The 23,711-nt window shown below is 39.3% G+C and overlaps 1 protein-coding gene across 29 annotated transcripts in view; it reads left to right on the top strand.

Moving 5' to 3' along the window:
- NRXN3 (neurexin 3) overlaps positions 1-23,711 on the top strand; it is a 1,038,145-nt gene that overhangs the window by 995,390 nt on the left and 19,044 nt on the right. For 18 of the 29 annotated variants that reach the window (XR_008974788.1, XM_057428531.1, XM_057428515.1 and 15 more), the window contains one exon: positions 1,738-1,822. Coding sequence is in view for 27 of the 29 variants with exons in the window: in XM_057428531.1 (XP_057284514.1) it covers positions 1,738-1,822 (85 nt within the window). In the remaining 2 variants the exon portion in view is untranslated. The remainder of the gene's footprint in view (positions 1-1,737; positions 1,823-23,711) is intronic. The other 11 variants (XR_008974789.1, XM_057428532.1, XM_057428533.1 and 8 more) reach the window with 1 other exon arrangement.

Below are 23,711 nucleotides of genomic sequence, written 5' to 3'. Positions count from 1 at the left end.
GTTGGGGGATGTGATCACTGTTTGTATAAATTATAAAGTGATTTGGTGTCCTTTGGAATAAATAAGGCTTTATAAAATATACATTACAGGTCCAGAAGAATTGTAGAAAATAAACTTCTATTTTATGCATTCCTCCTTTCTTTACCTCTCACTGAACAGATAAACTTTTAAAGCCAGTTTGCTGATCTTGTTTTTTCTTTCTTGGTTCATTCTAAGCCACTGAATCAGGAGTGAAGGAATGCTAGGTTCAATCTGATCTTTCTGGCTGACTGTTCCATTCTGGTTTTCTTCAGAATACAGAGAGGAGAGAGCAAGGAACTTCTGGCAGGGGACAGAGGGACTTGATATCACTAGGTCCACAGGAAGAAAAGGCTGAGACCTCAGAACACTTACACAAAGAGAAGAGGGAGCATGTTGAAGACAGCCATAGCAGACATAGGGATGTAAAGGAGACCTTATTTAAGGCTGGAAAGTCTATTTAGAGTCCTAAGGTACAGTGTACAGAGGTACAGCTGCCCTGCTCCTGAGGAGATTTCAGCAGTGCTTCCTGCATGCTGAGGAACATTTTAGTTGCTTTGTTTCAGGAGTCATACCTCTGATCCTACTGCTCAGCAGAATAGGCAGCTCTGTGCAAGGAAAAGTTGTTAAGGGAGACAATTTCGGCAGAAGCCATGGCTTGAGCCCAGGCTGCTGAGCTGGGCTAATTTTGTATTGTTTGCAGGAGCATTACAACCTGTGTCCAGAGGCTGCCATAGACTGTCCCTAATGGTCTGCATTACTAATTCAGCTAATTGCAGCAATTAAAAGCAGGACATGCTGCTGGGAAGAGATGCCGGTGCACTTCTCTCTAGCATGCTGCAGTACATGCTGCTCATTAATTAGACCAGCAGGAAAAATAAAAATTAAAAAAAAAAAGAAAAAAAAAAGTAGTAAAATATCACCAGCTGCCAAATCAGGTTTTCCAGCCTGTCAGCCCTGTCATAGCCACTTCCCTGTTCACTTGTCAAGGTTGCATGTTGGGCATACCTGACACATGCAGCAGTTCTTCATCGTGCAACAAATTGTTTGCACAGATATTTACTATGTGGGTAAACATAAAGGATTCACAGCCCAAGAAGAGGTGCATTAGGAGAGTAGGAACTATCTCTGCCCCAGAATGATGCATCTAGCAACACAGTAAAGAGTACTGCTAGCTGCCTGCATGATGCATATTATCTGAGTCTGTTTTTCTTTGCAGAAAGCATGTTCAGCTTGAGCATGCCTCATATGGTAAGTCTCTCAGTAAGTGCCTTCTGGCTGGCCCTACGTGGTACTGGTGTTTGTCGAGGAGCCCAGCATGTTCCAGCCAGACTCATATACTTTGACTGTGGGAGGACAGTTTGCCAGCCAAGCAGGTGTCATAGCCTACTGTACTTACTGTGTTCAACAGCACAGCATGGTCCACCTGCTAAACTAAACAGCCTGGCAGGGCACACCACACCCTAGCACACCTGAAATACTCAACAGGATAAGTACTATTGCTCCAACAGGAGATTCCAGCTCTGTGGAGGGCACATTTACACAGGCATATCTAGAATGCTTGGTACAAATATTTTTAAAGTTCTGAAATTCTGAAAATTCTGAATTTTTTTTTTTTCTAGGGTACTTAGCTTTCTCTGTACCAGCCTCTTGACTTGCAAGTATCTCAGATTTTTTCTCTCTGTTCTGTTTCCTCCATTCCTTTCCTTCACATGCCAGACAACAGATGACATTGTTTCATCGGCTGAGTGTTCCAGTGATGATGAGGATTTCATCGACTGTGAGCCCAGTACAGGTAAGTCAGGTCAGTCTTGTTTTGCTTGCTTTCTGATTTAATTTGCAAGAAACAATGGATACATATATTTATATGTGTGTGAATGTATACATATATAACTATATATGTATATATATGTGTGTATATGTGTATATATATACATGTATGTATATATACACTGTATATAAAATAAAAATTATACAGCCAAGCATCAGATCCCATGGACTTGGCAACAGCAAAACACAGATATGTGGTCACTATGTTGTTAATATGAAGTTGTTTGCATGGAAAGCCAAACTTCATGAAAGTGATCCCAGCTAATTAATAGTTCACATGTTTGTACTAGTTACTTCACTGACACAGTGGGAAACAAAAAATACCAATGTGACATGTGACAAATAATAAAGATTTATGAAGTGGGGAGGGTGAATGTTTGAAAAACAGAAGAGAAACAAATGTGAAGCAATACTGAGTTATTAGCATTTTTTAATCTTTGTTAATTGCTCTGAAGATGGACTATAAAAGGATATATTTGTCCATGGGATTTTGATTACAGTTAACATGGTAGCGTATTTGTACTAATTTTGTTTTGTGTGATCCCAAAGAAATTGGGGAGCACCAAAACGTAGCTCAAGCATAACAAAATTAGTAGCAATTCTTGCCCTGTTACCTGCAGTGATGCTTCAAAATGTATCCATTAAAGAGTCAGAAGGACTGGCCATGTGGAACTGACTCAACTTCTCCCTTTCAGATACATTTTGATAAATTGATGGGTTTTCTTTCTGGTGAGATATATGATGTGATATCCAGCAGGCAACTGCAGTCAATTTTATTTCTTACAGGCTTTTTCAAGTCGTCTTTTTTGAGGCTTGCCATGAGTTAAGCATTTCTATAATAGAGAACAGACATCATCGAATTTCTGTGTACATTTAAAAGAAAAAGAAGGAATTTGGTTAGAATTTTTTTGTTAAACATGAAATGTATAAATAGTTTAGGGTTGGGAGATTTTTTGTTTTGCTTTGTTTTGTTTGATTTTGCTTTGGTTTATTTGGGCTGATTACATTTAAAAAAAAAAATCCCCAAAAAGCATTACAATCTTCTGTTTCTAGTTTCCTGAAGCTATTTGGTTAATACAATAATAATACTAAAATTCACCCAAGGCTAGTGCTTTCATATTTCTTTTCAATTTCTCATGCTGTACCTGCATTTTTGATAGAACTTGATCCTGCAGTAACCTGACATTGGCATTGCCCTGTAGCTGGGAACTTCCACTCGTATTCTTGACTCCCCTGTGTTTCATCTCCCCATATGGCAGAAAAGTAATCCAAATAATACTTGATTGTGAAGCATAAATAGTGTGGGTACTTGGAATTTAAATAAAAGTAGTAATTAAGTAAATACCAGCACAGTGATTATCATGAAAGTGAGGCATGATATCAATAGGACTATGCTAAAAGGCTAACATACCACCACTGGTATACAAGTGAATGGATAGGAATCATTTCGTTAAAGCTTCACTAACATTTCAAGACTTTTTTATTATTATTATTCTGATTGCCAAGTATTGCAACTGAAGGAGGAAATGAGATCATGTACATTATTGTCATTTATGTTTCAACACAGAAATAACAATTACTTCAATGGCTAGAAATGGTAATAACAATGTTTTCAGCTTGTGCTTCCAGTAGAAAAATCAGAGTTTGAGGAGAAGTTGGATAAAACAGATGTTTAGCATGAAATTTCAGAGTGCTTTAGAGAAATATTTCCAGACTAAAAAGGCCTCTTTCTTGACAGAGTTAGAAATTTAATGCTTCAAATAAGTACATGCTGAATTTGTAAAGATGACTTACCTTTAAAAATCCTGCTAAAGATTACAGTTAGCAGCTGTACATGCCTACAGATAGTTGAATATCTACTGTGTAAAATAATATGATTTGCTGAAAATCTGCTGAAGGTGCTTTTCTAAACCACTACACATTCTTGAAAATTTCATCCAGTATCTTTTATCGCACCCACTCCTCCTTCATAGGATGCTGGTTCACATAAGGCACTGAAATCTGAATCTCTTCTTGGTAATTACTGTGTCATTGAGAATAAATGTTAGCCTGATTATAAGTTAAAAAGGTTTCCTAGATGGTCCTTGCTGATGAAATTTACACTTCCAGATTTTGAGGTTTTCTGCTCTCAGAGGTGCTGGTGTACAAGGTCACCAGAATGAAGATGGATATGCAGGTCCTTTTTGCCTCCAAAAGCATAAACTTATCTAATTCATAGAATCATAGAACCATAGAACAGTTAGAGTTGGAAAGGACCTTAAGATAATCTAGTTCTAACCCTCCTGCCATGGGCAGGGACACCTCACACTAAAATATCTCACCCAAGGCTCTGTCCAACCTGGCCTTGAACACCGCCAGGGATGGAGCATTCACAACTTCCTGGACAGCCCATTCCAGTTCCTCACCACCCTAACAGGAAAGAATTTCTTCCTTATATCCAATCTAAACTTCCCCTGTTTAAGTTTTAACCCATTACCCCTTGTCCTGTCACTACAGTCTCTAATGAAGAGTCCAACCCCAGCATCCCTATAGGCCCCCTTCAGATACTGGAAGGCTGCTATGAGGTCTCCACGCAGCCTTCTCTTCTCCAGGCTGAACAGCCCAACTTTCTCAGCCTGTCTTCATACGGGAGGTGCTCCAGTCCCCTGATCATCCTCGTGGCCCTTCTCTGGACTTATTCCAACAGTTCCATGTCCTTTTTATGTTGAGGACACCAGAACTGCACACAGTACTCCAGGTGAGGTCTCATAAGAGCAGAGTAGAGGGGCAGGATCACCTCCTTCGACCTGCTGGTCACGCTCCTTTTGATGCAGCCCAGGATACGGTTGGCTTTCTGGGCTGCAAGCACACACTGAAGCCAGCTCATGTTCATTTTCTCATCAACCAACATCCCCAAGTCCTTCTCCACAGGGCTGCTCTGAATCTCTTCTCTGCCCAACCTGCAGCTGTGCCTGGGATTGCTCCGACCCAGGTATAGGACCTGGCACTTGGCATGGTTAAACTTCATGAGGTTGGCATCAGCCCACCTCACAAGCATGTCAAGGTCCCTCTGGATGACATTCCTTCCCTGCAGCGTATCAACCGAACCACACAGCTTGGTGTCATTGGCAAACTTGCTGAGGGCGCACTCAATCCCACTGTCCATGTCAGCAACAAAGATGTTAAACAAGACCGGTCCCAACACCGATCCCTGAGGGACACCACTCGTTACTGGTCTCCAGTGGGACATTGAGCCATTGACCACAACTCTTTGTGTGCGGCCAGCCAGCCAGTTCTTTATCCACTGAGTGGTCCACCTATCAAATTGATGTCTCCCCAGTTTAGAGACAAGGATTTCATGTGGGACGGTGTCGAACGCTTTGCACAAGTCCACGTAGATGACATCAACTGCTCTACCCTGTCCCTCAGTTTTGTAGCCCCATCATAGAAGGCCACCAAATTGGTCAGGCAGGATTTCCCCTTAGTGAAGCCACGCTGGCTGTCACCAAGCACCTTGCTGTTTTTCATGTGCCTTAACATGCCATCCAGGAGAATCTGCTCCAAGATTTTGCCAGGCACAGAGGTGAGACTGACTGGTCTGTAATTCCCCAGGTCATCCATTTTCCCCTTCTTGAAAATGGGGGTTATATTTCCCTTTTTCCAGTCATCGGGAACTTCACCCGACTGCCATGATTTCTCAAATCTGATGGCCAGCGGCTTCGCAACTTCATTTGCCAGCTCCTTCAGGACCCATGGATGGATCTCATCAGGACCCATGGACTTATGCACGTTCAGATTTTTAAGATGCTCTTGAACCAGTTCCTCTCCTACAGTGGGCGCAAGGTCTTCATTCTCACAGTCCCTGCATCTGCCTTCCAAGACTTGGGTGGTTTGGTCAGAGCCTTTGCCAGTGAAGACCGAGGAAAGAAGTCATTCAGAACCTCACCCTTCTCCAAATCCAGGGTAGCCAGTTCTCCCGATAGCTTCCAGAGGGAGCCTACATTCTCCCTAGTCTGTTTTTTATTTGCTATGTACCTATAGAATCCCATGCTGTTATCCTTAACATCCCTAGCCAAGTTTAATTCTAACTGAGCCTTAGCTTTCCTAACCTGGTCCCTAGCTTCCCGAACAACATCCCTGTATTCTTCCCAGGCCACCTGCCCTTGCTTCCAACATAATTAGAAGGGAAAGTAGTTGGTTTATGGTGCTCCTCATTTGGGTTTCTTTGTCTATCTTACTATTTCCATCCCCACTGCATCCAGGAAAATTAGAATGGCATCTGCAATACAGCCAGTATCAAAGCACTCATGCAGCCCATTCCACTCTGGAGCATTAAACCCATCTGAGCCAGCTTATCAAAATTCAGTTGAGCTGGCTTGGCTGAACAGAGCCTTTAACTTCACCAGCCAACTCAGGATTCTATCCATATGCCAAGATCTGGTACATAAATGTATATATCATGGAAAGAAAAGATTCTGATTATCTTGCTGGTATTTTCGGGGGGGGGTGTAGATTTATTTTATTTTTTTTAATTGGACCCACTTGAAGTTGCTTCATCCTATTCTGTTGGCAGATCAATGTATTTTACGCTGCCTTCTGACTTGCCTGATCCCTTTTTCAGCAAATTGAAAATTAAGTGACATAACCCAGCACAACCTCCTTTTTGTTGCTCTGATAATGTGTAGCTTTTAAAGCTCTTGAGTTTCTGCCAAGTGCCAGGGCTTGGTCTTCCATCACCCTCAGTGCCACGGTCCAGTAATGCAAAGGTTACTGAACTCACTGCTGCAGATGTGAGATATGATATACATCACTATGAATCTGCTGTGAAAACCGAGACAAGGGGAGCAGATAATGTAGCTTGGCAAGTAAAAAGCTTTCAGATTTCATATGGGTCAGAATCAAATCCCAAGATCTGAATATATTGCTTTGGTCTCGGTCCTGGATCAGATGCAGTAGCCCTACAGAGTCCTTTTGAAGACTTTGGTTTTGGTGTACTCGAAGATATTTCAAAAGACAGAAAATCCTGTCCTCTTGAAGGCTAAATATTGTACGAGAGCCAATTGCATGGTCTTATTGCCTCTTAACTCTGTTGAAACCAAGACCTGAATCTCAGTAATCAGATGATCTCTATCTGGACACTTGCATCTCCTTAAAAGAAGGTGGTGTAAAGGCTATTTCCTCACTGTGCTACCCTCAGGATTTTCCTGGCTAGCTTGTGACACTCACTGTATCAGTCTGGCTACCACTCTGTGCCCTCTTCCAAAGCTGATTTCTGTTGGGATTTCTGTAGATCCCGTTGTTTAGAAGCCACAAGCTGTCACAGGACCTGTCCTGACTGAAGTAGCTTACAGACATCCCTCGTGGATGCATATGTATACATAAGGAATTATTCTAAAACATGGTAGTGACAGCTGTGAATCCAAACCCCATCTGTATTTTACATAATGAAAAAGAAGCCATTGCAGGTTTGGGATAAAAATTATTGCTATTCATCTTACTGCAGACAAGCCTAGATACACTTGGATATCTAGAACTCCTGGAATGGCTTACTGTAAATGATACAGAGAGCATAAAACTGCTCATCTGCCCTGAAGAAACATTTATGTACAGATGAGAACAGTCACTCTCTTATCTCTGTGGAAATGTCTCTTGTCCCAGTACATGTTCAAAAATCTGGTTTCTGCACCAGAAACATGATGCTTTCCTCTGGTATGAGTACAGGCCTTTCTTCTGGCCTGTTCTGGGGAGATCTAAGGCTCAAATATTCAAGTTCTTAAAAGCTGAGGCCAGGGTCCTGGGCCTGTGCTTTTGAACACAGCCATGTGGTAGCGTTTTGGTCACCCAGCAGCTCTCACAGAGTGAAAGGTTTGTAGGGAAATATCTTTACTCCTAACTCCCATCATGAAGAAAGAAAGCACTTACCTGTTTCCAGTCAAATGAGGAGCACCCCAACAATCTGATCTTATTGGTTGTCTTGGCAGTCCTAAGGTAATGATTGGACTTGATGATCTTAAAGGTCTTTTCCAACCTAATTGATTCTATAATTTTATGATTCTACTGGGACTTCAAAACCCTGAGGATTATAGTTATGCTTTCCTAACAGCTGCTGTCTCCTCATGCCACTGCCCTTGTTCCTGTTAAGCATGTCCATTAGCGCAGTGCTTTGGCACAAAGCAGGTTGGTTGCTGGTGGCTGGGCTACTGATCTGGGTCATAGCCCAAGCTGCTCATTGCACTACTCAAAACAGTAAGACGCAAACACTCACTTCTTAGCCTGAAGCCCATAATGTGATCTCTTGAAATGGACTGTAGGGCCCTAATCCTAGCTCCCCGGCTGACACAGCCTACATTTTCACCTGGTGCAGTTGTTAGCTTTCCTTTCACAGTATCACAGTATGCTAGAGATTGGAAGGGACCTCAAAAGATCATCTAGTCCAATCCCCCTGCCGGAGCAGGAACACCTAGATAATGTTACACAGGAATGTGTCCAGGCGGGTTTTGAATGTCTCCAGGGAAGGAGACTCCACAACCTCCCTGGGCAGCCTGTTCCAGTGTTCCGTCACCCTCACTGAGAAGAAGTTTCTTCTCAAGTTTAAGTGGAACCTCTTGTGTTCCAGTTTGTACCCATTACCCCTTGTCCTATCATTGGTTGCCACCGAGTAGAGCCTGGCTCCATCCTCGTGACACTCCCCCTTTATATATTTATAGACACTGATAAGGTCACCCCTCAGTCTCCTCTTCTCTAAACTATAGAGACCCAGCTCCCTCAGTCCTTTCCTCATAAGGGAGATGCTCCACTCCCTTAATCATCTTAGTTGCCCTGCGCTGGACTCTCTCCAGCAGCTCCCTGTCCTTCTTGAACTGAGGGGCCCAGAACTGGACACAATATTCCAGATGCGGTCTCACCAGGTTTCTATTAACCTAACAATTTCCTAGGTGATTTTTGCCTAAGAAATTTATTCTGTGTTTCCCAAGAGGCTTCATACATGATAAGGTTGGCATTATTGATAAGTCTTTCCCATGAGTGACTGGCGACAGCAATAGAGATGCCAACTACAGATCTTTGCACTGGAAGTTACACAGTGTTTTTGTAGCATATACCCATACACAGGAGATGCATATGCTATAGGTATGCTGTCTGTATATATAATTTATTGGCCTGTATCCATCCACTTCAGCCTCCTCATTTATGGCTAGGTCAGTCAAGCTCCCATCCAGGCAAGTTGCAGAACAAGGTACCTGCAGGCTGCCTAGGTCAGAGACTTATTTGTGTAAAATAAGCAGGATCTCTCTTCCAAGAGTCTACAAGCAGCCAGCACAATACAAAAAAACACTGCTGGAAGTGAAGGAACCTCAACTGAAGAAACAAAGAGAAGTGCTAATTTGGCTCTTGTCCTGAATAAAACTGCATTGGCCTTCTTGAAGCAGACAGGGAATTTTCATTGCTCTCCTCAGAGAAACATCTCCCACAAATCCAGTGCCCAGTTACCCTCAGTCTCTCCCTCTGTCCAGAGTTCTGCTCTGTTTCTCCCACTGTGAGCAAGAAATGGCCTTGGGTACATACCTCAGAGCACATAGAGAAGTAGGTTTCCCATCTCACAGGCTGAATACAATGCAGACCTGAACGAGCATGTCCTGAGTTTAGTGCTTAATCCACAACAGAGAAGAATTCATCCAGGGCACTTCCCAGGGTAAAATGGTTGTGACACTTGTTTGATGGAATTTCCTAGCTACGGTCTTACAGCCAAAACAACTCCAAACAATCAAGTTTTACTAATCAATCATGCAGATGACTTACAGGAATTTTTGTTTTCTTATTTTATATTAGGAATTTATACTGATTTTGGTTTTCAGCTTATTTTTTCCTATGTAAGCTCCAAGGGCCCCACCCATGCGGATATTATCTATATATGCACTATATATAAAGTGTGCATATATATCTATGTGTGCATATGCTGTAGTAATAAAAGACCAATATCAGCAGTAGCCCCTATCATCCAGTCACATGTTTACACAGAAATTCATGCTTCACCTAACCCTGGCATCCGCTGGCGTGGACAGATGCATGATATTGTTATTTCCTGGTGAAAAAAAAGCACGTTAATTTCTTTTTTGTTACAGTTTTTTCTTTCTTCCTTTTATTTATTTCTTTACTTTTAATTGATAGTTTCATCTACCAATTAGCCTTGGGGTAGGGTGGGGCAAGGAGAACAAAAAAATTATACAGGTATATCCATCGGTATATACACACACGGTCTGTGTATATATAGATAGATATATACATTGTATATATTTGAAGAACATTTTCTGTCGTTTCACCTCATCTTGTGCCGCATGAATTTTTGGTGATTGATATTTTGGTTTCTTTTATATTTCTTTCATTTGGGGGGGGGGGGGGGAGGGGTTCGTAATGGTGCCATACTGCTATTTTTTTCATTTTTAAAATCATTGCCATCCTTTTCAATTTATATTTTTGGAGTTCTTCCAACAAAATAATGGTTCAGTCATCTCAAGAAAGAGATATAGATCTGCAAACCAATAAAGGCAACAAAATCTTTTCTTGCCATCCTTGAGAAATCCACGTTTTCAGACATCCCAAGAAAGTTGTGTGCATAAGAATGAAAATTCTTACCCTCCTTTCCTTTTATTTACTCTTCTCCCTACCCTTTTTTAAACTTCTGCAAAGTCTCTATCCTGTCTTTCCCCTTTTCCTTGTTTTCTTTTTTTTTTTTTAAATGAGTTTAGAGAAAAAAACCCAGAAGGAACAAAAAGGCTCCCCTACACCCCTGCATTCTCCCAGGAAAAATTCTTCCAACAAAGAAAGCCCTACAAACCACAGATGGCATAAAAAGAATTTTATTGCGATGCAGAATATCTGTCGTATCTTTTGTTTCTGGGTCGGTGCAAGATCATTGTTATGGCATGCTGTAGTTTAGCTGATTTAACTAACCATGGCCTTCATTAACCGGTGCATGGGCTGTCATGACGCCATCTTGTGTTTCATCAGAGCTACGCATTCAGGCTAATCGAGCAAGTCCGTAGTGTATGATTTGGGGGGATATCGTTTCAATTTCAGTTTTTAATTGTATTATAATTTCTTCTTTTTGGAAGACTTGTGCTAGTACTGTCGGCTGCTTCTTGCAGTCCCAGTGTTAGATATCTACTTTATTTTATGGGGTTTTTTGCTTTTATTTTATTTTATTTCTCAGTAGCAATCTTATGTCTTGTCTGTGTCCATCTGTCTTGTCAGTGCGTCTTGGAGTCCATTGGTCTAGTGTTGTTATGTGATTCTGTTCTCTGTTTGTAAGCTGGTGTTTAGCTCCCTGCAGCTCTATCATCCCTCTCCCCCTTCCCTTTTCCTCCCTCCCTCCCCACCTTCCCAAGTGGGGTCCACAAAGGGGCACTAAGCTTTGAATGACGTTCTGAGTGACACCCCAAGGCTTCAGGCTGGAAGTTGCAAGATGTTCACACAGCTTCTTAAGAAAGACAAAGTTTGCAGCAGATCAGTTTTCAAGTTTTCAAACTGTGTTATCATTTCACTCTCAGAAATGGTTTACTGGCATTATGCTAAAGCGATTTCTTATACAGCATTTTAGGGGATTTGTGTGTGCATACTGATGTCTTAGACTGAGAACTGCTGTTGTCTGTGCTTTAGGCACCAGAAAATGCTACACAGGGTGGAGGCTGTGTGTTAAATGGAAAGTACCTAGACCTTTTTATAAAAGACAAACTTGGGAAAGCAATGGCACTGTGTACGTGCAACTGGAATGACATCTATGTGAATGTGTTTATAAAATCCACAGTTCATCATTCATTTGCAGTTAGGAGACAAAAATGTAGGACATGCTTAAGATTCCTAAGAGTAGGTCACCTCCATTTTGTGGGGTCAGTCTTCAGTTTGTCTCTTTGTGATGTCTGCCTCTTTACTAGTACTGGTGAAAACTGTCTTGCAGATGTTTGCTTGTATAACTTGAACGCAATTCTGGAAACACATCTGGAGCGTCTTCTGCCATCTGTGCAATAATGCATAAGGCGGCAGAAAGACAGTTGAGTTTTCAGGTGTCTGCTTATACTTCAAACACTAGTTAGAAAAATGTCCGTTGGCTCGTACAATGGTGCATTTCCTGGTATTTTTAATTCTCTTCCTGGTGAATGTGCTAGCCATGTTAGTGGCATGGAAAGTCTCAGTGCATTAGGATACACCAGCTGGAATCAGTGGATCAACTGAAGTTAGCAGAGGAAGAGGTAGCCAGTTTTCTTGCAAATGTTCACAGCATCACAAAAAGCTTGCTTACACATACATTTAGCCTAGCTAAAATCCCATATTTTTTACAGGTATTAGATTCTTCTGCAGGGAAGATGAGATGATGAAATCTGTGAACTTTTCTCAAAGCATAAGGCTTACCTGTATAAGCTAAGAGTTACCAGAAGAGGGAAGCGATGGGATATGTTCAGATCTCCAACACAGAATTACTTTATTTAATTATTTCATTTAACTTACCCAAGATATATCTCCTGTATTTACAGAAGGATAAAAAGAAGTTAGCTTTTCTTTCATCAATATGAACCAATATTATGCTTAGTTCAGTTTTCTTAATTCATATATGATCTGACAAACATTATTGAGTACTATTACTTACAATGAAAATGAATCAACCAGTATTTAAAGCTTGCTCCATTTAGATTTTAGATCTCTGTGTATTTCACAATGAGTAATTACGACTGATTCCAAAGCTTTCTCTTGGCAATTGCTTAAATAAATCAACTGCTTATAAAATTATATTATAATCAACAAGCTCATGGTTTTGTGTAATACTGCCCTCTGTCAGATAGACCAGGTCAGTCCTGTTACAAGGCTGAGGAAAAGAAACATTTTTTTTAGCTCAAGTTGCAGATTATTGGAGCAGAACAATCAGAGTTGTAGCCCCCTTAATCATGAAGTTCAGAGTAACCTTCATGTTGGAGTACTGTGATGAGTAAATCAAGTGTCCAGGCGTCAGGACAGTAACCTCCAGGCTGTGATAAAGCTGCTGTGTCCTGCTGAATGGTTGCTTTTGTTTGCCTTATGTAGCCTGTGTGATGCCTGTGACTGGCCCTCTGCTACAGGGAATGGGAGGCTCACTCAAGCACAGGAGATGCAGTAGAAAATCCCATTGTGCTCCATTTTATCGCACTAAGTATATATATGAATTTCTGGCACTTGAAGCAGTTAGTTCATACTTCTGTTTTCTGTCTTGAGGCAGGCTGCTGGCTTCAGCTCTTGTGACATTTGTCATTGTCATTTTGTCATTTGTCACATGAGCAAGAGGAGCCTGAAGGTTGAGATGTGAAAGCCAAGGAAGGACAGAAAGCCTGAATTCCAGTGTGCCACTCCCAGCTCTGCTGTTGATTCCTTCTGTGACTGTGCATCTGTATTGCTCATTTGCCTACCTGTAATGCAGGGTAAATTAAATACTTCTTAGCTAAATGAGGTTGAGATGAAGGAAAAGAAGGAGACTTAATGAATATTTTAATGGACTTTGATATTCAGGTGCAAAATGCTGTGAAATACACCAAAATGATACTCTACTGCTAACTACCAAAACATACAAGCAACTATGATATTGTTAAGGTTTTAGTACTAAGTGCTATCTTCGCTTGCTATGACAAGTAACAATATTGCATATTTTTATAAAGTAGATACAACTCCTAATCTCTTAATACAGAAAGAAGCAAGAGAGGGATAAGAAAGCCAAATATTTTCATGTCAGGAAATATTGGTGTGACATCATTTTCATTAAATTGCACTTTTTCCCCTAGAGTTAACATAAGCAATGGAATAAGCCATGCTCAGGCTACATAAATGAATGTTATGAAATGACTGCAATATATATATCTTTTATATCAGCATTTCCATCACTTGAATTTGCATCCTGATCAGATTTTTGCTTCAAAAACTTTAAGTTTCTCTAGCCTGACTTAGCTGGTGTAGGTTTCCCTGGTTTTGCATCTAAGACCAGGAGGAGATCAGGATCAGACCCACAGTCTGGCTGCCTTGCCCTTGTTGCCTTCCAGTCTTTTTTTAAAGCATGTTCTCTAAACTCTAAGCCATGTGCACTGTCACATTCTGGCAATCCCTCTAGCGCTGTGCCTATGTTATCAAGCTGACACATGTCTAAAATACTAAGACATGATATTTTCAACCTGCTGGGACTTGCTTTTTGTCCCTGTTAGCTTTGATTTTCAGCTTCATAAAATATATGGGAAAGAAATTAAAAATAGCCAGTGACACATTTGGTGGAAGAGAAGAGCTAGCACATGACTCAGGAACAGATTTTGCATCAAAAGCAAATGTATGTATATTAGACCCTTAAATGTCTATAGCAACTGATTAGTTAGCTTTAAACAAGAAGAAACTATTTGATTTCTGAAAGATAAGTGATATCTGTTAGAGAGAAAACACGTCGAGCATTTGAAGCTACTAGGAACAGAGATACACTTTTGCCTCTGAAGGGTTTTATTATATATTTCTTTGGGTCATCATGCCTAGACATGAAGGTGACTTATGTATTAGAAGCCAAAAGATACTAATGTTCACATGAACTGTAACACCTGGAATGATACCTCCATAGAGCAGGAAAACCTATTCTACTTCCATTTTCAACCCAAGGAAATCATGATACTAAAGGCTTATAATTATGTCGAAGGGGTTATTACCTTGCCTTCATTCTACCTCTCTATTTCAATTCCAATTTATTAATCACAAAAGCTAGAAATCAGTGCTTTATCCCAAATGTAAGCATCGGAGAGTCCCAGTTCCTGAGCAATGTGAAGTGTTAATACCTTAAATACTATGTGAGGAACAGGAGACAAAGATGATGCCAATTTTGAAATGAGGGATAGAAGCAAAAATGATTAGACTGACTTGATTTGAAATCACAAATGTCCACTAATTTGACAACTTATTTTATTCTGCCTTTTCATTGCACAAATAAATACATTATTCAAACCTTACAAAAGAGCCACACTTGATGACTTCTCTGCTTCTGCTGAGTCTTATAAAAACTGAAGTTGTTTGGTCCCATGGGGTGGTGTTAGAAGGATCACCAGCTCCTCTTCTGACATTCAAGAACTACATCTATTTTGGGGAAAAACATACAAAATCTCAAAATTACTTCTTTCAGAGCAAAAACAAAATTCCAACACTTTTCACTGTTTTTACTGTCTCAGTATCAGAACATAAAATATCAGAGACATCAAAAAGGGTAAAAAAGGTTATTCTGTCTTTGTGGGACAGCGGAAGTGCAAAGCAATTGTGAACTTTTTTTTTATGGATGTCAATAATTTTTATTTCTATATTCATTTATTTATTTTCCCCCTGGTACTGAAATCAGTATGAATGTTTTCAGATACTAGTTTTAAAAGTCCTGATTTTCATTGCTGAAATCTTGGGGACTTCATAAATTAAATATTTGACAGATAAAAAGAGCAAAAATAGCCCCGTTATTACTTCAGACTATTTTCTAGTTTATCAAAATACAATTTTAATTTCCTCTGATTTCTCTTCATGAAACAACATGTCTACTGTGGAGTTGCTGGGGATCTGTATTTCCCCTAGAATCGTTGGTTCTCCTATATTCTAATTCCTTATACGCTAATTAGATCATTAATATATTGTAGAGCTTGTGTATGCACGTGGTCTCTCTCTGTGTAGACCTGTGTATTTACATATCTGTTAATGTTGTGTTTGTGTTCTGATTAAAAGGAACATTTGGACAAACTGAAATAGAGGAGTAGAATAAACTTGGTTAGGATATTTACAAGCAAATGTGGAACAAATAGATTGAATCTTGCCTTATCACCTTTCTCAAACTCCTGTTAAGTTCTGTTAATTCAAGTCTTCAGCTTTTGTATAACTCAGAGAGCAGCTAGTACATCCCCACATTTTGGGGCGGGAGTTTTGTGAGTGCAGGCAAGTGTGACTTTCAGGTTTGAGATCTGGGCATAGTCTGAAATAGAGGACCTCCTGCACACATCTGAACTTGCAGCAGGGAGGTGCCTTTGGCAAAGTTCTGAATCACTTATCTCTGCCAGGGATTTGGGGACTCTGAGAGAGCTGTGGAGAGGATTAAGGAGGGTTTGACAGATGGAGGGGAAGTCAAGGGACTTTTTTGTGCAGCAGACTGGACATACAACCAGATCTGCTCATATTCCAGTGACTGATGGATAGCCTTCTCCTGGAGAAAATGCTGTGACATGTCCCACACAATGGTAGAATGACCAACCTCTGAGCATGAAGTGATGAATGACTTTTAAGCTTTGTTTTCTTATAATAGAACTGAGAGGTTTTCAGGTTTGCCTGAAACCCTTTCCTTCACATGCTTAAACATGCCATATAAGCCCTAGGGGAATACAAAGACTGGAAGGTAGTTGAAAATGTCCATACCCTAGTTCTTCTTTTGATAAAAGTGAAGATTCGGTGTTGGCAAAATACTGTGGGAAGTCCACGTAGTCTTCTCTGAACTGTGTGTGTGTCAAATCCAACACAAGAAAATGTTTTATGACTCTTAAAATGCAAATTTCAACTTCTGTCTAAAAGTGTCTTTTCATGTTGAAATTGATGCTTTAAGAATAAAAATAATAAAAAAAAAAGAGTTCACCTGCTGACAAAGTATCTTATTACGAAACAAGGTAAAGCTTTATAGTTGTAAGCATTGTGTGGGGATTTCACTGCACTTGTCCCTTCTTTTCATCTCTGAAAATATGACTAGTAACCTTTACCTTTAACTAATGCGGGAGTTCTTTACCACTCCTTTTCATTTTTTCAACATTCTTTCTTCACTGTTAGGTACTCCAGTATATTAATCTATCCTTTTCTCCGTAGGAAACATCTGTCACTAGCCCTGTACCAACTGTGTTAGAGAAATAAAACCTTTGATTACATTTTCAAAGAGTTAGGCCAGTATATTTCAGCATCTTTGGTTGTTTCATTCGTAGCTTTTCATTATATTTTGAATAACAATGGTAAAACTCCTTTCCTGAAGCTGTGTGATCTTTCCCACATATGTTGTTTTCCATATATATTGCTTTTCCCTTGGAAAGGAAAAGCAAAGAAAATTAATTTGGAGAGAGAGGGAAAAAAGGTCTCCTTCACTAAGGCTATAGTTTCAGAAACAGCTGGTAAAACTGTGCCTGAAGCACCTCTATTCTAATAACAAGATTGTTTAAAGATGACAACAGCCATTTGTGTGTCTAGCTCTCCCTGTTAATAGTAATTCTTCCTCCCTGTGGGAAGAGTAAGGAAACCTGGCTCAGTATTTGATTCCCTATATTACCTCCTTTGAAAGGTATTTGCACAGTTCTCTGCTGAAGAATGATTTTCTAGAGCAAATGCAAAGAACCCAGAGCACAGGAAAAAATGAATCCCAGTCATCTATACCTCATTTACTATTGAATTAGTAGATCTGTTGTTCTGGGGATTTTTTTTGTCTCCCAGTTCACCTTTCTTTCCTGGTGACAAGCTGCAAGTTTTCTGCTGGACTGTCATGGGTGGCAAGTGTCCAAACATGAGCTGCCAGTTCAGATACAGTTTAAGAAACTATTTAAGAGCTGCCAATCTTGTCGCTCTTCCTGTAAGAACACTATATTCACATGGAAAAGTATCCTGACAAACTTCAGCAGTTTTGTTTCTTTTTCCATACCTAATTTGCTTAGCTTCCATTAAAGCTAATTCATTAGGAGTCTTGAGTACTAAATGAGGTAACAACCCATTGATGTACTTTTAAAAACAGACTTCTTGTGAAGGCCCAGCTTTACGATGATATTTGGGCAATCAATTGGTATTGATACCTACTGCTTTTGCCTTAAAGTCCCTATAAGAGCAATATTGTCTCTTGTATTTTACTGGGATTTAACCTCTGATGCCAGCTACATATTCAACATGCTTATTAAAATTAATTTAGCATTTGGATCCTAGAGATTGCTGCATGTGTGAATGTCCAATAGCTTCACCAACATTTTATAGCTATATTGCCATAATTTTTTCAGAGGTTGAGAGGAGCTTTGTGGTTCTTAGTGCAGCTGAGCATTTGCTTCAAAGGTCTAAATTTTAGATTTGTAGGCAGAAAAGGCATAGTTAATCATTTTGTGGACAGGCCCTTAAGGACTGTCTGAATGGCAGGACTTGAAATAAGGCCTTGGAGTCTTAATTCTTTTTTCACTTTCAAACCTCAGTTAATCTCTCCTTCACTTTTAAACACAGGTTGTATTTTGATCCTACAGATTTCTTAAACTTTCTGACAGATACGTACTCCAGGAGGTCATTTTTCTAGGGATCCAGTCATGTTAGGCTAATGACAGCTTTTACTGCAGTGTGTCATATTACATTAATTTTCTTTAATCAAGATAGATTTCAACAAATGCAAAACAAGATGACTGAGCTATTTACAGTGAATTTAAAGATTTTAGGCATTAGCTTAGAGCAGTGATCATTGTTCCTTGTTGAATAGCAGTTCTTTATCAGTTTTCTCTTTTGTTTTGTCTTGTGCTGTTCATTTCTGGTAATGAAATGCATAGAACAGTACATATCATTTCAGGGGAAGCAGTGACAAAGCCATGTACAGAGGCACTGTTATCTCTCTGCTCCATTACAGTGAAGGCTCTGCTTATACACAGCCTGAGTTCTGAAAATAGTTTGAAAGCTTAATAAGTATAGGGAACTGGTGGGGTAGAAAGAGATTCTCTGCAACAGAGGATTAAAGGATGACAAATGCAATATCCTTTTATCAAATCCAAGACATTTGAGCTCTGCGTTTCTGACTGGAGTACTGGGAAAAGTGCTGGAAATAGAAATTAAGGGAAATATATATATATGTATTCATACATATATATGTATATATGTGTGTATATAAACATATGTATGTAATATAAAGTACATATATACGTGTGTAAGTATAGATATGTAAAAAAATGTGTTATTCAGTTGCATAATATGATGACAGATTTCAGATAGTTCTAGAAAATATCTTAGTTCTGAAAACAGAATGCTGGTAATTTCCTGTACTGGTCCCCAGGAAATGTCACATTTCAGGTCTCTGGGATTCTACTGTAAGAAATGATGCACACGTTCTACCTCTCAGTGCTAATGTAACTTAGCAATAATGCATATAAGTGTTATTATCAGTGTAAAACTGCTGCAGGAGAGTAGCAAATCATGCTCTTCAGTTTCAGATGTAGGACAATTTGCCAGGACTGAACATCAGATCTGAAACAGTGAAATAGGAAATTCATTGCATGCGTGAAAAAAAAAAAGAAATTAAATGCACAAGGAATTCCTGTGAGACTACACTTGATAGTAGGCTGAAAATACCAACAGCAGAGCTTTTTCACCACATTCCTCGCTTGTTTATAGCTCTTTTCCAAGCCTTTTGTCCAAAGCATTTATGAATGGGATGTTGATTTTTCTTTTGGAAAAGGAAGCAGTCAGCACTCCATAGCAGTTTGGAATTTGGATGCAAATTAAATACTTTCACGGTCAAAAAATTCAAAAAATTGTGTGGAGATTCCTGTATATATGCGTGTGCATGCATAATCGCTAATTACATTAACCACATGGCTGGAAAAACTGGCAGCCTGATGAGATGTTCAGTGTGTTCATTTTTCATTGAGATTAATGAAAGTAGAAGGCATTTAGCAGTTTGTAGGATTAAAGCTGAGTTTGTATAGTAATATATGAGAAAAAAAAGGATCACTATGTAGAATTAGCTAGACCTTAAATCGCAGTCTGAGTGGAAAAAAGAAACAAAAAAAAAAAAGTCTAAGTAGTTTAACACAGAGAAAAGATTTCAGCCAGAGCATTTCAAAGCTCAGCTGTAGACTACAACAGTTTGCTTTTACAAGGTGTATATCACCTACATTTTTTTTTTTTCTGTATTTCATTACAGTGCTCTACTTTATTCTGTGTGGTTGAATACGTGAGAAATGCCTCTTGGCTTTCTGACCTCAGGCAGTTCTGACTTTCACTTAATTTTTTGTGCCCAGTTGGTGCATCGGTACTCTGCACATTAGTATTATTGAAGAGAGCAGAGATGAACCTTCCTTTTGCTTAGAAAATATGTTCTGTCTTCCAAGTAAGTCATTGCAGTTTCCATTTTTATTTCTGCACTTGATAGTGTTCTGGATCTTCTTGGTCTTATCTGACAAAACACCGAGCCCCATACGTCAGGTTCTGTTTGACCAAAAATTTACTGTTAGTACTTTGATAGTATTGTTTATCTCAGACTTCAAAAATGTTTTGGAAGTATTAAAAAGAAGCTTTTCAGACCTTTAGTAAGAGGTCTGTCTTTAGTAAGATGAATACTGTTGTCTCCACTTTATAAACATCGTAATCAGTGAGGTTAGAAGGATGCTTCCTTAGGTGACTCACTTACAAACTTCAGTTGAGAGAAACATGGGGAAGATTTCAGAGATGCATGGAGAAAAGGATCTGTAGGGTACGCAACAGTTGCAGAGGTGGGAGGAGGAAAAATTGCTCCTGAGGTTAAAAGAATTTCATTAATAAAGGGGAGGAAATGTTTCTGAATTAAATTATTTTTTCAGTTTGAAAATCACATTTCTTAAAGCAAAAGGAACAGTTTCACCCTTAGCTATGCCTGAAAGCTGTAAATGAGCAAACAGTTTCTCCTCATCCTCACTGATATATATGTTTGCTTTTAGAATCCAGTCCACTGGCCTTAATAGTTCTGTATCCTGTTGGTTCTGTAATGAATTATTCTCTTTCTAGTTATATGTTTGAATTGAAGCTTGGTTCCCTTTTTATGTATTTTTCAGATGAGGTTACCACTACTAAATTATCAGACAGTGAAATAAGATAATAATTAGGAATTGTGATGGATCTATAATGCAGCAATGGCAGCTTACATCTAATGTAATTATTCAAATGTCTTCTATGGATTCACTAATCAATAAATAAGAAAAGACAAACTTCTGAAAACAGAGCACTCCCATATCCAAGAGTGAGGCACCTGAAATGATTAGAAGTTGGGGAGGAGAGTGTCCTTTGCATTTACCTGTGTAACATGTAGTAGAAATCAAGAGTTGATAATCTGGCTTCTGACATGCTTCCAGTTTGACAGATAACTCAGTGCCAAGGAAGGCTGTGAAAAGAAGCCACTTTTCATTACACACTTAAATTTATCATGAAAGACTAGCATGGGTTGTTTAAGTACTGGGAATAACAAGCAAATCTACCAGTTCTTCTCCCGCTTAATGTTGGTCTATGTGTCTGTCTATGTTTAGTGTCCTTTTGCAAAAGGCAAGGAAGTATGCAGATTGGCTCAAGTGTTTATGAGTCTTTTGAAGGTGAACCTTTTCTTCTAGCTTCAGAACAGTGCCGTTCATTAATACCCTAATAAGCCAGTAAATCCCAGAGGAATAAGTTTAGAATTTGAATACCTTTTTAATTCATTCACAAATTATAAAGCTGCATTTTTTGTCAGTAGCAGAATTACCCAAATAAAGTGTTTGTTCTTTAACATAATTCCAGTTCTGTGGCTGTTTTGATTATGTGTAAGACCATCAATTAGAATAAGAATATGAATAGAAATAATGAATTCATTAAAAAAAATTCTGCATGAGAAAATTTTTTGGCTCATACAGATAAAGGAAACTAGAGTCTATGAGAAAGTAATAGACTTTCCTATTAAAATCTAACCATATAAAATCTTACTTCATAGCAGAGGAAAGCCTAATATGATAAGATTTTTTTTAAGCTTCTTTTAATTAACTTTCCATCCTATTAGACTTGATCTGCAGTTAACTGCCATTTCACAGGTATTCATGATTGTTGTGCTCCTGTAAATTAATAAACCATAAGCTCAGATATGATGGGTAGTAGCTTTGCAGAGTCATCTTTTAGCTAATTTTCTAACAATAACCCTAAAATGTAAATACAAATATTTCAGGTAATACAGTAAGAAGTCATATGGAAAACATATGCATGACTATATATCTTTTCAGTGATTCCACAGCAATCTGACCTGCCCTGGTCTATGAATATTAACTGTGTTTAAAAAAAAAAGAAAAGCATTTGTGATAGTGAGATATATATTATCTTATCATGGTGTGAAAATAAGGGCAAAAGGATACCAAGGCCACCTAGTTTACCAATTAGATAAACAGCATTAATTAGTAGCAGATGTCAGTCATCCTGAATTTTTCTTCAGAAAGTCCTTAAATCTGAATGACCTGAAGAATTCTGGTTTCCAGCTCATCACCTTTATTCAAGGACATACTCTCTTTACCTGTGCTTCTGAAATACACCCAAGTATTATAATTATAGACTTGTAGAACCATTGTATGGTTTGGAAGGGACATTAAAGATCATCTAAAGATCATTTCAACACCTCTGCCATGGGCAGAGATGTCTTCCACTAGACCAGGTTGCCCAAAGCCCCATACAGCCTGGCCTTGAACACTGCCAGGAATGAAGCATCCACAACTTCTCTGGGCAAAATTTCCAGTGCCTCATCACTCTCGTAGTGATTTTCTTCCTAACATCTAATCTAAGTCTCCTCTACTTCTAAAGCCATTCCCCTTTGTCCTAGCACTAAATGCCCTTGTCAAAAGCCCCTCCAGCTTTCTTGTAGGCCCCCTTTAGGTACTGGAAGTCTGCTGTAAGATTTCCCCTGAGACTTCTCTTCTGTAGGCTGAACAAGCCCAACACTCTTAGACTGTCTACATAGAAGAGGTGCTCAAGCTCTCTGATCGTCTTGGTGGCCCTTCTCTGGACCTGCTTTAACAGGTCCTTCTTATGTTGAGGGCACCAGATATTAGTATCATTGATATTAAAGTAGGTTAAGTTTTGGAATGAGATCTATTCCTCTTCTAATCCAATCTGTTATGAAAACAGAGCAAATACCCTTTCCAGCCACTTTCTTGCTATAATGCAACCTCTGATAAACAGCTCAAAGCTTTGGCTTCTGAATCACAGTAGAGTTTATTCCAGTCATTCACCATGTTGAAAAAGAGGATTCAAACTTGCCTGCAGCAGCCTTTCACAGCTGTAATCCTGAACTTTCAAAAGGAAATCTACAAAAAACAGTCCCCTCTCTCTATGCTTCTGCACTTCCCAGCTAGTATTAAATTTGCCCATAAAAACAAACAAACAAAAAGTGCTGCCAAAAATCCATCCCAAAATGCTTGAATCATGGCACTATCCTCTCTTGCCTTTTCCAAATGATAGACAAGAACAAGCTCACATGTTGAAAGCTCCTATACAAAGGGCTCTCCCACAGTGCTTCAGAGCTAGATAGTTCATACATTAGTGGTTCTATTGTATTTCTGATGCAGTTACAAGTGCTGCCTCGTAGGAGAATTAACATCAAAGCACGGATTAATAGTCATTACCATTCTGTCTCCAAATATCTCTGTTTGAGGTCTCAAGGGGAATCTGGTGCATTTAAACATTAGTACAATCAAAATGAAAGAGCATATCATATTCTCTGAACTGGTGTGACAGAACACCACCTAACATACTGCTGAAAAAAAAATGGCATTCCTTTTTTTCCTTTTCAGAGGAAGAGTTGTGGCTACATTTATTTACGTTTACTCAATATCAGGATTTCTACTAAAGACTTTCTGCCACTTCCCAATGGTAATGTGGTAGAACTTATTAGCAGTCTGCATGGTAGTGATCTTCTCATTAGTAAGCCTCTTATGTAACATTTTCCCTCTACAGTTAACCAGGTATTAAACAAAGCCCTAGAATGCCAAACAACAGCTCAGTTTGCTGGTGGGGAACTTGGCCTATACTTTTCAGTATGGTTGTGAGACAACCCTTGTATTGATTCTGAGGAGTATTTTGACTTGTTCTTGGCTGAGAAGGAGACTGAAGGGCTTGTCCTCAAT

This window comes from Pezoporus wallicus, unplaced genomic scaffold (assembly GCF_028554395.1).
Source record: "Pezoporus wallicus isolate ANWC-B61680 ecotype Strahan unplaced genomic scaffold, APGP_CSIRO_Pwel_v1 contig_3486, whole genome shotgun sequence".
Taxonomy (NCBI): Eukaryota; Metazoa; Chordata; class Aves; order Psittaciformes; family Psittacidae; genus Pezoporus; species Pezoporus wallicus.
The sequence above is the reverse complement of the archived record's forward strand: the minus strand, read 5'-3'. Positions and strand labels throughout refer to the sequence as shown.